Genomic DNA, 17,535 nt, shown 5'->3' with positions numbered 1-17,535 from the left:
AAACGCTTTAAAGAAAAAAGTAAATTCTCAACAACAACAGTAGAGGGTGGGTTCATTACGCGAGTAAACACGGTATAGATTTATTAGAGGGTGTGTAGTCTTAAAGCGTGGCTCATGCGTAGCAGACAGCCTTTTTGCTATCAGGACTGCTTTCTCCTCTAGCCCCAGCTGTTCTGCAGTAAGATTCTGCGAACTCATAAGAAAAAAATCTGCAATACTCCATGGTAAACATAGCACATATATTTATTTTTGAACCATGCCTTGCATATTTCATATGTATCATCTTTCCTAAAAGTAACTAGGCAATGAGGTTTGCTTCTCAACCATGTAGTAAAGCAGAGTGGCTTGCTGGGCGAGTTGGTAGAGCATGTCATAAAGTCCTTACGACACCGCTGAAAGCCAGAAAGTCCGGAAAGGTGAGGACAAGGGTTCCTTACCTTGCACAGATTCAGAAGTCAAGGATAGAGATGTAAAATTTCAAGAAATTTTGAGTGGCATGAAAAAAACTGTTTTTTCAGGGGTTTTTTCATGGAAAATTGGAAATTTTGCAGAACGTGAGAAAAACAGATTTATTTGCAACAGCACAACAATCAATAATAATGCTCCAAACTTCAGTCAAATATGCAGTTACAGATGTCATATTGTGAAATGAACTTCTTGTTCTCTTGCACAGAGAAGATAAATAATGATTTGCACTTCAGGCGAATATGGAGATATAAATATCATATTTTTGGAACAAACTTCTTGTTCTATTGCGCCGAGAAAGGGAACATGAAAACTGATCTATAAGTCACTCCATATCGGACTCAGAGTCACTGCCGCTGGATGCGGCACTACGCGCAGCAGCATGGATTGAAGTTGTGTCCACAGCTAGGTCCACACAAGCTTTCGAACGCGTTCACCTGAAAGCCTGTTGCGAATCCTTGTACGGACATTTCCGAAACGTGACCAGTTTCGTTCGCAGCTGGCGGATGATGGTGGTATCTGCAGCAGTGGGCAAGCCAGAGGAGTTAGCGGCTGGTTGGTGCAAAAGCCTTGCCATCAGGTAGGTGGGGCCACATGCTTCACTGAGTCCGAGATCCCTGTCCTGGACCAAATTCCTGCGGATGTCCTGTACCCTGCTACGTTGGAAATCAATTTACCGATGTCTAGTGAAAGGTGCCCTGCTTGCAGAGAGATCCACATAAAGCTGTCTGCAATCTGCGCATCGTCCAGGTGTTTTCCTCTGTATCTTGCATCCAGCAAATTAGCAGCAATGTGGACTAGTTGCAAACAAAGCTTTTCGCGCCTGTTGATGATTTCTTTCGCTCGAATCTGTTCCTCGCTTGTCAACACTGAGGTCGCCAGGTTTGCTGCAAGTTCAGTTCTAATCTCACTGGAACGTCGGAAAGCAGAGCATTGTCCGACTCTAGTGAGGTTATGGCTGACGCAATTGGTTTAATAAGGAGCAGGCAGCTTTGCACGGACTTCCAGAAACCGTCTTCATCCAAAACAGCTCCTCGCATGGAATTATTTACTTTGAGGTCACTTAATATCACGGTCTGCTAAAGGGCTTCCTTGTTTCTCAGGAGGCTTTGAAGTGACAGAGCCATGCCTCCCAACCGTGTTTTGCTCGGAAGCTTTAGAGTTTCGGATCTCCCTTTACCATCTATTGACTCTTGTTTCTCCTGCAACGTCGCAGAAACCATGTGGGTATGCTTCACATACTTTATAACTTGCCCTGCCGTATGATGGACATCCTCCAATATCTTTAGTTTCATCAAATCATTCAAAAGAAAGTTCAGGCCGTGAGCCGCACATCCAATGCATGTGATACTATGCTCATATTTGCTTGCAATAATACTGCAGGCTGCTTGCATGTTGCTGGCATTGTCTGTGACTAGCGCCCCTACTTTATCGCTTCCCAGCGATTCAATCACTTGCAGATCTCAACATACACCGCAGTGTGGCGATTTTGGCCTGTTTCAACAGCTTAGTAGAAGAATGGCTTTGGCGTTGCCACGACGAAATTCATGACTGCCTCGCCACGAATGTTCGTCCGTCCATCTGTCAAAAGTGTCAGACACGAAGCGTTTCTCGCGGTTTCCTCGACGCGTTGCTTTACTCGCGTGTACTCCGAGTCCAGCAGAGGTCCACTCAGAAGGTGTCGAGAAGGCAGAGAATACAATGGTCGAAACATCCTAAACGCTGCTCTCCAATGTTCATTCTCAGTCACAGGGAGAGGCACATTGCTTGAGTAGATCGCTCGAGTCCAGGCAGTGTCGATTTGGCTTTGCTGCTCTGGAGTGATGCGGTCTACAAAAGGCGCAATACTCTTGATTTTTTTGGCAATGGCTGGTCTTCATCGTGTTTGCAGAGTTCTGACTCACTTGTTTCAATTGATGACTGAGTTGACACACCATCAGGATGTTTGGCGTTCGTTTCTTTGCTGCAAATTTCCTTGATGTCCAGCGGGCATTTCTTACACGCCAGCAGATGCCTTGTCAAACGTGTGGCATTCGGAATTGTTCTTGCGTTTGTTTTGTCAGAGTACAGATGGCAGCACTCTGCAGCCCTGTCCACTGTAGATGCTACAGGCCATAGTAGTTAAAGGTGCACGGAAGAGGATTCTGAACTTGTCTTTTTGCCGCGGGAACTCGATCTACACGTTCCTAGCATTCTTAGAAACTGCAACTTATTGCCCTGTATGGCCGATTTCCCTAATTAAATCGAATTAACGTCCGGCTCCCGCCCTTTTTTTTTTTAATTCTGCCTCGTACGATGGGCGGAGTCGACCAACGCGTGAAGTTCCTTTCAGCCAGCTCCGTGGAGGCTTTGCTTTCGCTTTATTTTGTTTTTTAGGTTTCCATGAATAAATAGTTTCATTCGCAGATAATATAGCCGCAAAATAAGCCCGCAGAAATAAAAATACGCGCGGACTATTTGCTACTACGGACTACTACGTATTACTCCGCCGATGGCAGAGCGGCAAGCCGCCACGGGACTGGGTGAAAGGCACTCCACGCGTTGGTCGGCTCCGCCCACCGTACGAGGCAGAATTCAAAAGAAAGGGCGGGAGCCGGCCGTTAATTCGATTTAATTTGGGAAATCGGCCATACAGGGCAATAAGTCGCAGTTTCTAAGAATGCTAGGAACGTGTAGATCGAGTTCCCGCGGCAAAAAGACAAGTTCAGACTCCTCTTCAGTGCACCTTTAATGGTTCCACTTGGTTGCGCCTACATTTCATTAGATGGCAATGCGAGTCCATCACGCTTGATCTCGATTAGTGTTACCAGAATTTCAGGTGTTACTGCGTAGCCGTCCTACCCAATCTCTGTCGCCAAGTAGCTAGGCTTGTATTTGGCTAAAACCGCTTTCATGGCCGCATTTTATCTTCGTTTTTTTTTTTACCTCTTCCACACTGCTCTCCTTCTGTCTTTATCTCCCAAATTTTCCTCCCTACGCAGAGTAGCATGCCAGCGATTTTCAAACGCCGGCTAAATTCTCTGCTCTTCATTAAAGAGTCTCTCTCTCTCTCTCTCGTGCACAGCAGCCTATGTTATTTATGCCGTGTGTGTCGCGCTGTAGAATTTGCAGCCATTTTGTTCTACTTCAGCCGTGAGTTCAAGTATTAGTGTGTTTTTAAGTCAAGCCTGGATCTTGTATGTGACCTGGCCTTCAACCCACGTACTCGCAGCATAAACGTTTTAAAAGCACTACCTGGCACCGGCGATGACGACTGCTCTCTAATTGTTCAACGATGCACGCTGTAATGGTTTTCAAAGCAAAAACAAAAAGCTAAACTGAAAGCAAGCAATCATAAGACCTTGAAATTGCAGTGTGAAATTTTCGATGTTTCTTTCCATTTTTTCTCGTCTGAAAAAAAAAAAAAAAAAACCCCGTTTTTTCCCCCCCAAAATTGCAGTGTTTTTTTTTTCAGGCCTTCACATCTCTAGTCAAGGGGTGCCATAAGTGCTCTGCTATACGTGGCTAAGAAGCAAGCCCCATTGCCTGGTTACTTTTGGCAAAAGGGTACCCTCATTGAAATCGAACACGACTGTCGCAGTTCAGCATCAGGGAGACTGGCACCTGTTTGACATAATGCCCCCAGCAACTGAAGTACCTCTCTCTGCCCTGCTTCACAAACCCCCTCACCTGCTGTTGTTGTGTGCCTGTCTGCAAATGGGATGGAGGCCTACAAAAGTCTGGCACCCACCTGCCACTCTCTTTCATTCCTAGACGGTACCACAACAACAGAGAGCCCTCAGAATGGAGCATTATTCCTTACCAGAAGCATATTTTGCCATTGCTGTTAGTATTCCTTTCGAAAAACACGAGTATTGTGACTCTTCCCACGGAAGAGCCTCCAACACTTCACCAGACCCACCGGACTTGGCGTGCTAGCTTGCTTGAGCGTACAGGGGAGCAAGTATGTCATCGCGTCAGCAGAACTTCGTTTGTTACCAGATTCTAGCTTTCAAAAGGGCTCAGATAATAAAACTAATCACATTTCCATCGTTCTGTCATTCGTACTGATTCCTGCAACAACCATAACGTCAAAACAAGAGTATAGTTGATAATACACAGTTCCTTGAAAAAATGCTCAAGTCTGAAATTTTTTTGCATAATCTCTAGAAATAAGGGACCTTAGCTATACTGCTCCACAGTCGGCTTCTTGCTGATCATTGTCGTTCCTCTTGACTTGGCTGTTTTTTGTCGTCACACTGTGCCCTTTGCAGTGCTGTACTGGGCCTTTTCCTTTTATCCTGCCATTCTGTTGTTGGTGCACAAACTTTACGTAACCTTGGGTACCAATTTGCATGATATAATAACTTGGGTTGCTCAAATTATGAAATTTCAGCTCGAATTGAGGAGTGCCAAAAAAAAGTGGAATATCGAATTTGAATACAGTAGAATCTTGATCATATGAATCTCACAGAGTAGCATGAAATATTCGTATCTGAAATTTCGTTTCATCGAAAGCGAATGAAATTTGTATGCAGAAGCGTGGGAAATGCATTCACACAGATTTGTTTACAGCTCAGAGGATTTATTTACGGCCGTGTGACCACAGCTCACTACTTGGGGGGGGGCGTGTGCAGCGTGGCTGGCAATTGCGACGTCAGTGATGTACGGGCCGCGTGCTGCCACTCACTGCCGCTCACTGCTTTCGGTGTGTACTACACAACCAGCAGTTGCAACATCAACGGTGTATAGGCAGCATTTAGAGCTTGAGGATTCAGTTGCAACTCGAACGTTTGGAACATCCGAAATTTTGTACATTGTGTACACAATTCACTTTGCTGGCCAGGGAATTTCGCATATTCATATTGCCACGTATCATTGTAGTGTTTGTTCGTTCACGCTCAAGGCTGCAGGAAAGGGCTGTTATCATTTTTCTTCGTGACGCGAGAAGCGACCAGTCTAATCTCGATTGAGCGCAGCCATGAAAGGCTGCATCTAGGTTTTTCCAGATTACTGTAGATGATCTTGTCCTGCTATCTGGAAGTTTCCTTGCCGGCTTTAAATTGAGCGATGCCGCGAGCAGCGGACATTCGTAGTTCGACGACCGACGAGCACGTTTGTTGCTTACGCCGCCGCCGAGTGATTCAGTTCTTTTGCGGGCGCAAGTCAGCCCAAATAAAGAGCTTCGTTTGCAAGTCTTTCTGGTGTCTCCCTGACCGCTGGACTGCCGTCACTACAACGTGACAATATCAACCAGAAATTTGTGTTAGCTGTGATTACATTATCGAGTATCTACAGTAGTGACATGAATTGAAATTTAAACTGGACTGCTGCTTATACACAGAGAGGTCTTGTCCATTTCTTTCATAGCGGCAAATTCACCACATCTTCCTCTGCACTCCATGCGGAGCTGGGATAAATGGTTGAAGGCATAAAAGGCAGCTGAGATCAGAAGACAAAATTTGAAACGCTTTTCATGACATTTCATTTGCTCAGAATCTGTGTAGAGGTATTTCTGTGGATGTTTCTCAACACAGTGCTCAGCTTTTTAAGGTGAAAGCCTTTACTGCCTCATCGTTGTCGACAGAAGGTTGTCAGGAGAGGGTCACGCTTTTCGGTTGGCCGAAATGGCTATGACGCCAGAGTGCGCGTATTCGAAGTAATGAGGTCACCCACGGATGTTTGACGCCCCCTTTTGAAGCACACGACAACTAATAAAATAGTTGTCGTCCGCTCCGACAGGAGGTGTAAGGTGCCCGTGGGCGACCACATTAAGTACCTCATTACTTGCGAATAGAGCCATGGGTACAACCGAACTCATCGAAGCAGAGAGAGAGTTGTGCTTATCATCATCATCATCATCATCATTTATTTTACCCTTAAAGGCCTCTGTTGAGGCATTACATAAGGGGGGGACAAAGCAAATGCAACTGAGAATAATGCTTAAGAAGCAGTCAAAGTTGGCAGTCAAAGTGTGTAGTTGTAATGTGTAGTCAAAGTGTGTAGTCAAATAAAGCACTAGTACAGCACAAACAGTCTCGCAGTCAATGCCAAACAGTGCACCAGGGAATGCTTTCGCCTTGCAGCACTTTAGAGAGCTAAAGTGCACCCTGAATTTTTTGTTGTAACTGGCTGACAGCATGGTTTGTGGGGAAGCTAGTGCTGAGGTACATCTTGCAATATATGCAGCAGCCAGTTGCAAATGACAGTTACTGTCATTCGGTAAGACAAGTGCCTTCGTAATTTTTTTCATAACTATACCATGCAGCTTTTCTGTCTAGTGTAGTGAACATACGTTGCCTCATGTTCATTCCTGTCTGATGAAAGTGGTTCAGTCCTGGGAACCGATTCCCTGGGAGTGCCTCTGTGCAGTCAGCACGAGGTTGCATTCTAAAAATAGGGCTCCGTAAAGCTCCTTTGGCAGTGGGAATGGGTGCTAAGTGGGCCCATGCTGGGAGAACAAATGCACTGGTGTGCGTTTTTTGGCTTGTTTTGTGGGAACTGTACCTGACCTGTCGGGCCTAGACGAAAACAAGCCTGCTTGTCGAAGCGTTGGCTGGCGAACTGAGGCTGCCTTCCTGACCCTTGTTCATTTTATGTTGTCAAGAATCCCACCTATCTTCTCTAACCTGTCTCTACAGACAATTTAATAAAGAAACACCAGCAAAGAATTCAACATGCAATGTCACCAGCATAGCCTGGTGACAGACAGTGCCCTTTACAAAAAGTTTGTAGTTCTTGTAGTGCTTTTCTGTTTAATATTTAAGTCAAGATAGAGGACAGTACTGTGTCAGCTGCAGAACAGTGGTGGGACCTATTTCTGAGCATGAATAAAACTAGGAAATGAGAGCAAATGCCCTGCTGCGCTTTCAGTTTCCCCAAGACAAGCATGGGCCTTAAGCCTGGGTGCTGGTCAGGCATTCTTGATCCTTGTGCCTGACCACCATCCTTAAGCCAGTAGCAAACTAGAGTGGGGCATCCAGTGAATGTGTCCCGTGTTTGTGCAGGTCACGAGATGAGCTTTGCCATGTTCCTGTGTTGCCTGTTCAAGGTGGGTGCTTGGACTGAGGCTGATGCTCCAGCTGTCGTCTTGCGTGTCTTTGAGAGGTGAGTAGTCTGGCTGCGTGCCTTTTCAGGACAGTTTTTGCATCTTTCGTCTTTGTCTTTTTGGTTTGGGGGCATGCAACGTGATGGCTACATGTCACAATTCAAGTTACACCAGTCGTCTTTTGTAATTGTTGTGTGTTTGTTTAATGTCATTTGTGGCCTTATAGGCATAATAACAAAACAACATAAAAAGACACTTTGCAAAGGTGTTGTGAAAATTAAAGCGTGATCGAGTTCATTTATAAATGAACTTTTCTAGTACAAATGAAGATGGTGCGACTGTCATGCCCGTGCCACACAGATAAATTTAATGCCATTAAATCCTTAAAGGTGCACTGAAAAGGAATCTGAACTTGTCTTTTTGCCGCGGGAACTCGATCTACACGTTCCGAGCATTCTTAGAAACTGCGACTTAGTGCCCTGTGTGGCCGATTTCCCAAATTAAATCGAATTAACGTCCGGCTCCCGCCCTTTTTTTTTAATTCTGCCTCGTACGGTGGGCGGAGTCGACCAACGCGTGGAGTGCCTTTCACCCAGTCCCGTGGCGGCTTGCCGCTCTGCCATCGGCGGAGTAATACGTAGTAGTCCGTAGTAGCAAATAGTCCGCGCGTATTTTTATTTCTGCGGGCTTATTTTGCGGCTATATTATCTGCGAGTGAAACTATTTATTCATGGAAACCTAAAAAACAAAATAAAGGGAAAGCAAAGCCTCCACGGAGCTGGCTGAAAGGCATTTCACGCGTTGGTCGACTCCGCCCACCGTACGAGGCAGAATTAAAAAAATAAAGGTGGGAGCCGGACGTTAATTCGATTTAATTAAGGAAATCGGCCACAGAGGGCAATAAGTCGCAGTTTCTAAGAATGCTTGGAACGTGTAGATAGAGTTCCCGCGGCAAAAAGACAAGTTCAGAATCCTCTTCAGTGCACCTTTAATGTTCGAAGTTGTGTGTCATCCGTGTGGTGCCACATGCACATATTTATTGGCGTCAGCCTTGCTGCCATTCGCGGCCTACTATGTTCACCAAAATTCATTTGCCTGTCCTTAGTCCTCGTGCAGAAAAGCGTGCAACTTTGCTATAGTAACATCCTATCAAGTGGCTAGTGTTTTATTCATGATTTTCATTTTCAGTCGTATAAGGCGGCTGCACTACATTTTCATAGCAGATGGCGCCACTCTCTCGGCCTGTGTGCTTCAGTCACTTGAGTTTATGGCTGCTTTTTTTTTAGACTTGTCAGCCAACAATGAGGGCATTTGTTGCATGGCAATTTTAATATTACAGTTAGACGGCACTGATGAGTCATCTTCATCGTGACGTGCATAATCATATTAAATAATGGTATTAAGCATTTACTGCCATTTCTTGTATGCGTATGGCGCAGATATCACAATGCCCACTAAAGGGGCTCCCAATAAAGCTGCGGTATGCCTAGCCTAGGATGTTAAAAGCACGCCGCTTCACAAATATCCTCCATCAAGAATTTTTTTTAATTCGTTTTGTGAAAGCCGAGTTATGGGTAGTCAAAATTTGAATTCACCCGTCTTCGTGCCTTTCTCTCTCTCCTCTCGTCACTTTTTGTGTGCTGAAATGCCGGCGCTCCTCTGCCGGCATACACCCACTCGGTCCCTCCGCTGGCTGCTGACGCACGGTACCACTTATTTGCTTTCAAGAAGGGCCGGCAGTGGTATATTTCATTGTTTTCACCTTTTCTAGCTTATGAAAGCTAGCTGTTTTCAGCGCAAGCAGTGTCTTTGGGGTGCAGATGCGATAACCTATCGATACAGGCCAACTTTAATTTGTCCTCGGTGTCCCTTTAAGGTTGTGACACACGTCCTCAGACAGGGGAGTGTGAACATCTGCAGAGACAGGGATTGGCTAGAGTAAACATGCAGGTGCACAAAGTCACGTGCGAGGATGTGCTGCACGGTTGTGGCCTCTTACTGCAGACATACATGAGCATCTGGTGGCTTTCACTTCTTGCACAGGGAACATGAAAAGGGCACGGGTGACATGAAAGCAACAGCGAGACGAAAGAGAGAATCCATCACATGTACACCGTACCGCGCTGGTGTACACTTTGATGTCACTGCCTTGAGGCTAACCCTTTTAAGGGGGGGACGTGGCTTTCTGCAAAATTTTTTGTATTGATGTATTTGCGTGAAATTTTTTGAATGTATCAGAAATAATTTTATGACCACTCTCGCACAATTTCACTGTTATAGCTCTGCAGAAAATTGTTTTCTAGTATGTATTTTTCCTCTGAATCTTGTGAAAGGGCTACAGAGTTAAGAAAGTGTAGCAGAAGGCTGCTTCAACATTCACTGCATTCCTGCTGGCATGCTACAAGTCAAGATATTCTTACAATTTTTTTTTCTGCAAAGCGCAAATTTTGGTTTCGAGTTTTTTGCGATGCAGTTTACATATCTAGTTTACATATCTAGAATGAGAAGAAAATTTCATACAAGAAATCTAAAATATACAATTTTGAAAAGGAAAAATGCCTTGACGTGCACTGTGGTACTAGGAACGCAGCAAAGCAAAGCAAGCGGGGTCAAAATGGTTAAAACAGTCTGGAAGAAATCTGCTCCGCAAGGTGAGTGTCTGGGCAGAAAACCGTAACGGAAAAAATGCACATTAAAGTGTTCATCCACAGTGCACAGCCACCACGGTGCACAAAAGTTCTTTTTAGAGTACTTCCGAGTCGATTTCAGCAGTGAAACTTTGGGAGACCATAAAAAAAAAAGCAAAATACAAGCGGATTAAACAGATATCAAGAAGTCAATGTTTATTCCATTTTTTTAGGGATATCAAAGCCACATCCCCCCCTTAAAGGGGCTCTGAAACACCTTCTGAGGAGAGTACATAAACTCGCTAAATCACTACATTCTGTCGTCATGAACACCATGCCAAATAACACGCTTCTACACACAGTAGAGAACTCATAATCACGCACGAAAGTTGGCGAGTCCTTTCCAGTGACTTTTTCATGCTCGCACCCTCCTCCGTGGCACGCTCCTGTGCGTATTTCTGTACAGAGATGGGTGTTGGTTAGATTCCTTCAGGCGTTGCACAGCCACCGGCTGCGGCCAGCCAGCAGCGTTGCTTCAGCGAGTCGGGAAGCCCCCCCCCCCCCCCCCCCAGGGAATTCCTGCGCTTGTCAGTGTTGGGGCCGATGGAGGAGCGCTGACCTTTGAGCGTGCAAAAAGTGATGAAAGGAGAGGTAATTGCGCAAAGACGCTGAAATTCAAAGTTTGACTAGATGTAACTCTACTGCTACTACAAAACGAATCGAAAAATTTCTGTAACTCCCCAGGAATACTGTACCTTTATTGAGAGGCCCTTTCAAAGCCCCTTTAAGAAAGTGCTCCCATGGGATAGAAGAAAAGATGAGCATGCTGGCGAGGGGTAGATAGCGCTGCCTGACCTTCTCCCCTTCAAACACGGGACCCCTCTCTTTTCTTTAGGGATGGTCGTAGTAAAAGGATTTGTATTGCGTGCCACATTCCTCAATCATGCTTGCTCTTACCTATGCCATATGCCCTGAAGCCAGATGCAGCAAAGCTTAACTTAACAAGCAGCCGCCGCGGTGGCTCAGCGGTTACGGTGCTCGGCTGCTGTCCCGAAAGACGCGGGTTCGATCCCGGCCGCGGCGGCTAGAATTTCTTTGGAGGAGAAATTCTAGAGGCCCGTGTGCTGTGCGATGTCAGTGCACGTTAAAGAACCCCAGGTGGTCGAAATTTCCGGAGCCCTCCACTACGCCGTCCCTCATAGCCTGAGTCGCTTTGGGACGTTAAACCCCATAAACTAAACTAAACTTAACTTAACAAGCTTGCAAGTCTGCTTATACTTAGCCAAAGTTGTGCATATGCATGGTCCTTGGTGAGAACTGGTAGGTGGTCACTTCTGCGTATGAGCAAAGCGGGAAATGCCTTTCAAAGGAGACCCTCGAACCAGTGGCTTTGATCTCTTGTCACAACATCGCAATGAACTGCCCTGCACCTGCTGGCGGCCTCGGCAGTTGCAAGGCAGTTGGCCACAATGTCACGACAACAGCTCAGCGCGCACCTTTGGTTGAATGGTCTTCACAAGTTTAAATAAAACTTGCGTAAATGATAGCAATAATATAATAGCCCAAACCCCCACACTGCATATAAAAACTTCTATGCAAAAATATTTGACACTATAGTTAGACGACAGTGTTTAGGAAAACATGAAGTTTGTGAAGAAATGCTCTGTATTTTCTGGCGGAAACACAATCAGCCAGTAGATGATTTTAATAATATATAGCAAAAAGTACAGTATAGAACCTTGATTATAAAACTCTTGAGGGGGCCACACAAAACAGTTGTAAAATCTGGCCATCATATAATCAGAAATCTTGCATATTGGACACATTCGTTTAATAAATGCGACCGCCGATATGGCTGCAAAATTTAGTTATATTTCTTTTTCCCACATGTTTAAAGTGCTCCTGTTTTCATTCTGAGAGAATCACCACTGCGACCGTGCTGTCAGGAGGCATTTTGACGTCGACGAGGCGGCTTAGGTGGGGCATGTGTGTGTGCTGCTGTCACTGCATGCTACGTATGTGTCGCATGCGCCTCGGAAACGATTGCAAAATGCTCCAGAAATATGGCTCCTTGGACTTGTCGAAGATGTTTCATGACACGCAACACGAGCATGCCAGTGATGTGCCTTTCTGTTGAGACATGTAGAACTGCTGTCACTCTGCCATTTAGGCAGCAGTTCCTGTATTAGACGTTCGCGTCCTTAAGGAAACAACATAATCATGACGTTCCATCTGCGGCACTAGTACGGAACTAGAGGGCATCTGTGCTGGTGATGCGCTTCCCGCAGTGATGTGTGGTCTGCAGGGTCCGCACCGCTTGCTCGGTGTTGCTAGGCCTAATGTGCTCCACACTGACAGTGCAGCAAAAGGCACTTCCCAACTGGTCTCTGCTGATCACAGAAAAGCCTAATTTTGTTACAGGTTGGCCCTAGCACAATAGGCTCATGCTGAAATGAACATACAATTGGTTCTGTAATGCCTTCATCAGCGAAACAAGCGGAGAAGTGGGCCATATGAGAGCCATTTGCACTGACGACTACAGGTTATAAATGAAATGAAATTTAAGCGCACACGAAAAACGCACACAAGAGGAGATACACACAGGACAAGCGCTAACTTCATCTGATTTATTCGCAGGTAAGAGAGCGAAAATACATACATAAAACGAGACATGCGCAGTAAAGAAACAGATCGTCATATCACAATGCGTGCTCAAGGTATCTGTATTCCGCCTGCAAAAGATTAACTGATGTGTCACTCACACAGTCATGCCCCCTCTTCCTGATGTGAAATGCTTCCAATAATTCACGTGCCGTCTTATCACCGTGTGCGCTTAAATTTCATTTCATTTATAGCTATGCACCATCTAGCCCAAACTGAAGTTTTGTTAAAATAGACTACAGGTTGCACAGGTAGAGTTTGAGCCGTCGACAGAACTACCGTTGCAGGCAGTCATGCGCTGGATCGCATCATTATGTGCACATGTGCATCATTAAATGCACTGTAAAGTTGACTTGGGGTTGAACAGATAGATGGTAGTTCAATTTTCAACTGGTGCAGCAAAGAGATCTGTCATGACCAGGTATCAGCGCCACATGTGGATCGCTTCCACTGGATGGAAAGATGTGTGATGCACATGCTCGTAGAGTTGGTAACGCTGCGCTTCAGAAGAAACAAGAAGAAAGAAAAAAAAAAGACAGTCATGATTTCAAAGTTTGTACCCCATGGTTTATGAACTGGGCATATTCTGAGGATTTTGGAGCCAGAGAGAAAGCAAAAGTCCGAAAAAGAACACAAATAGCGGTCATTGCTGAAGAGAAGAAGAAAAAGTAAAAGAGCTGTGAAAAAAAAACTGAACCAGGGCCGTTTTTAAGCAGGATGAGACAAACTTGCTTCATGTTCTCAATGTTCATCTGGATGGTGTAATGGTGAAATTTAGAAACAGAATGAACTAAGCCAAGGAAGTAATATGCAGCCAGAAAATATTTCAGTGCATGCATCATCAAGTAATGCTCGAAATGTATTTCACTTTGGCCGTAAGGTTGTGCAACTGGCCATCTTTCATAGGCACTGCATTGAGGTGCAGTACACAGGAGCTGGATGGATGATGTAACATTGTGCAAGCTTACGTGATGTATACAGAGAAGAGGTACGAAGAAAAGCAAAGATCCACGTGCTGTGCTGTATGCAAGGACATGAGGCCACGTGATTGTTTGCCATGTCAAGGCATGTGCCCTCCAAGCTGTCAAAGTTGAGGCCACTGGCTACAAATCGTGGACATTTTTGCACTGCCTCTCCAGTACTTCAGTGACCCCCTTTTAATGCCTCGTAATGCACACACTGGCTGGCTTCGCATTGTTCACAGGTATATGCAGCTGGTGCGCCTACTGCAGCTGGAGTACCGCATGGAGCCAGCAGGGAGCCACGGTGTCTGGAGCCTCGATGACTACCAGTTCCTGCCGTTCATTTGGGGCAGTGGGCAGCTGATTGGTAAGAGGCACCCCCCCCCCCCCCCCACACACACACACATCATATTCATTTCTTGACCACCCACGGATAAACTTGGCGCCCCTGCGAAACCTGCGTGTGAAAGTGCCTACTGTGGAGTATTGCTGAAAACATGCATACACGTTCTTCACATTCAGTGCTGAGCACATTCTTTTGAATGACTTTTTTTTTCTAGGGGCTTGCAAATATTTAAAGCTTGAGATAGTTTGCGAATAGTATTTGCCGTCTGATTCAGTTCACTCTGCACTTTCAATATTGAAACTATTCGAACCTCAGAAGCGGTCAGATTAGCAAATTTCTTGATCTAAACTCTCTGTGAAACATTGCAACATAGTTTTTAATCAACCTTATTATGCTGTTTACTTTTCTGTGTGATATCAGTATATAAATTAAAAACTGCAAAATTTGGTGAGTGCGAGATGTTTTGACTTTACCCACTTTTTAGTTTACTGTCCATGGCAAGATATAAATTTATGGCAAGAGCTGTGAAATCAAATGAACTCAAAATTAGTGCACATTGGCTATGTATACGCTACAATCTATCTGATGAGGTCCCCGCAGGGGGGCGTCTGCAGCATGCGGACGTTGGTGAGTGGTGACACCACGGGGTATCCCAAGCATCCGCAGGGACATCCCCGCAGGGGGATGATGGTGAGCAATGCGTCACCACGGACCCGAGCATCCGCGCTTAGCCGTGCGTGGCATCGCCGTGTCCGGGGAAAAGGGGATCCTGGTGGTTGAGTCGATGCCAAGCGTTTGGACCCTTAAGGCCCCTCGGCGGAGGCAACACACCACTTTGGCCCCAGCTTCCTGTAGACGGCACCTCCAGCCTGATCCGACCGGGGGAAATTGGCAGTCGCCTTTTCCTGTTCTCCTCTCCATCTTTCACTTTCCTATCTCCTTTCTTACAACTTTCCTGTATCCTCCTCCCTTCTTGGTTTTTTCCTTTTTTCCTGGCGGCGAGGGTTAACCGTGTGTGACCAACTACCCTGAGTTGAGTCATATTGGGTTATAGTTGGGGTGTACAGCTGGCGTGGGCAGGGCTTGTTTTCCAAGTTCCTGTCGCATCCCCTTGTTGGACTCCGTGGTGGGTGGCTGGCACCATGACCGAAAAACTAAATCTTTTTATGGCTCCCCCCCTTTCCAAACCAGATCGCCCTCTTAAAAGAGGGCGGACCGATGTGACAGCTGAGTACATCCAGAAATCTAAAGAGACTTTCACCAAATTCCATGTGCTTCACAGCGAAGCGACTTGTCAGCGCTTGGCTTTTCTTTAAAGAATTTCAGAATGAACTAACTTGTAGGCCACTGCAAGGGTGTTTTGTAGGTAATTGCTTTCAGTTGGGTCATTCTAAAATATTGTCAAGTAGGCTTAAGTAATGCTGGCTTCAATGCATGTTGAACACATTGCCTATGTGACAAATAATGCTTTCTTATGGTGCTTTAAGTGGCAAACACTGCGGTATAAGTATCCCTTGGTACCCATCAACTTTCTGTTAAGTGTCTTTTTAGCTTTCAATGTGAAGTGCATTGTTAAGAAAGCAGATTTGAGCAGAAAAGCGGTAACTTAGCGTATCTGAGGTCAGGAAAGTGGGATAAAAGTGAATTTAATGCATTGGTCGCATGTAATGAAAATCACATATATGCGGAAATTCAGAAGGCTGGAAACATGTCCATGAAATTGTTGCTGCTCGGTGATGCTGATAGCTTCCCAAGGGGGTGCCAAGAGGTGATATTGCAGAAGGTCCACTCACGTGAAATAGTTTAGTGGCAAGTTCCTCCATGGAACCTCAGCAGTCTGGGTTACCACCCCAGCCGACCACCAGACGCTCGAATCTGGACCCATGGGCCCCAGTACCGGGCCTTGTTGGCATTTGTAGCCGACACCAGCCTGCACATGTACATATAACTATATATAAAAATATATTAAAAATAAATATGTATATAAAAAAAATGGTCGCTCTTATCTTGCAGACCACATGTCCATTGGGCCCAATTCCTTCGTAACGCCAGGCTTTCCGGAGGCCCACTCACGGGACTACATGTTCATGGGCTGCATAGAATTCATTAACAAGGTGGGTCCATGTGCTGGAAAATGTCACATGTTGCCATGCCTGGCAAGTGTTATTTGTCATTTCTGTTTCTCAAATGAATCATGTAGTGGTACATTTTATTTTCAAACTTTCGGTGCAAATTTTCCTGTTCCTGGTGGCGGTATTTTACTTGACATTGATTTGACTTAAATGGTGTCAGCGGCAGGCTCCTCCCAAGGCTGCAAGCAACAAAAAGAAGCCCCGATCGTGACAAGCATTGCTTGGAGTTGCATGCTGCGGCATGTCCAGCAGTGCTTTTTTTGCTTGGGTAATGAACTGCGCCTGCACGACGCTTTTATTGCACCTATAAATGTCTACAGTTGATTGCAGGCTTATCAAGTTATTGTTTATATATCTGCCAGACAAAACACCCCCTTGAAAATCTCGTGCACAACTATAGTAGAAAACAGCGGCCCGTACCCCTGCGAGTGGCACTTCTCCTAATGGCTCTCCTGCAGTCACTTTTCGCGCATGGAGCTGGGTTGGTTGCATGGCCCTGGGCACCTGCCTGTAGCGCTAGTGCTGTAGAACCGCTTCACAAGTTGTGTCTAGGAGTAGCCTTCTATAGCTCATTTTCCACACAACACCGCTGTCATGTGGAAAAGCGGGCATTTGGTACATCACCTGTCGTGCTGTGAAGCCAATCTAGCCGATCAAATCCTTGTGGCGCTTCTCGCGTGGCCTGCTTCGATGTTGAAGGCGCTGCGGAAATAAACTGTACCTTCGTTTTAATGAGATGTTATGGCGTTTTTAGTGTACCAGTAACATGACTGACTGGTTCCAAAGCATCATTCCTGCAGCTTTGATGCGAAGCCAGCTAGGCCTAACGACACCCAGCGAGCGCCATGTTGCCAGTACACCAGCAGGCGGCGTGTCACTGCAGGATATGTGCCACTAGCCTAAGTGCATCGTAGTCATGCTTCTGGATTGCATACGAGCTTACATATTTTTTCATGTTTTAACGTTTCGAACTTTCAATATATCAAACTATTTTGCAATCCCTCACGTGTTCACTGTATGCAGGATCAGCCGTGTTTGCATGCCTTCAACCGACAAGTAGCAGGAGTGTCAGCCATGCTGTGTGTACAATTTTGGTGTTTTTTCACTTTCACCATGTGTGTCTTTTGCTAGCAAAGGGACATATAGTCTGTTGCAAGCACATGCACATTGCAAGGAAATTTGGTTCATTGCACTCATATCTTTCGTGCAAACCTCCTGTAATTTTGTCGCCATCAGTAATTCAGATAGGTCCTCATTTTGTGAGAGTGTTTGGCTGAAATGTCGTCTTCAGCTGCAGATGAGTGAATGAAAGGAA

At 45.6% G+C, this 17,535-nt stretch overlaps 1 protein-coding gene across 3 annotated transcripts in view; it reads left to right on the top strand.

Moving 5' to 3' along the window:
* Positions 1 to 17,535, top strand: part of LOC149355575 (serine/threonine-protein phosphatase 2A activator-like) — a 39,041-nt gene that overhangs the window by 14,650 nt on the left and 6,856 nt on the right. For all 3 annotated transcript variants that reach the window (XM_089583909.1, XM_089583908.1, XM_089583907.1), the window contains 3 exons: positions 7,452 to 7,551; positions 13,985 to 14,109; positions 16,102 to 16,202. In XM_089583909.1, the coding sequence (XP_089440035.1) occupies positions 7,452 to 7,551; positions 13,985 to 14,109; positions 16,102 to 16,202 (326 nt within the window). The remainder of the gene's footprint in view (positions 1 to 7,451; positions 7,552 to 13,984; positions 14,110 to 16,101; positions 16,203 to 17,535) is intronic.

This window comes from Amblyomma mixtum, chromosome 3, assembly GCF_055824585.1.
Source record: "Amblyomma mixtum isolate Tamu chromosome 3, ASM5582458v1, whole genome shotgun sequence".
Classification (NCBI taxonomy): Eukaryota; Metazoa; Arthropoda; class Arachnida; order Ixodida; family Ixodidae; genus Amblyomma; species Amblyomma mixtum.
The sequence above is the reverse complement of the archived record's forward strand: the minus strand, read 5'-3'. Positions and strand labels throughout refer to the sequence as shown.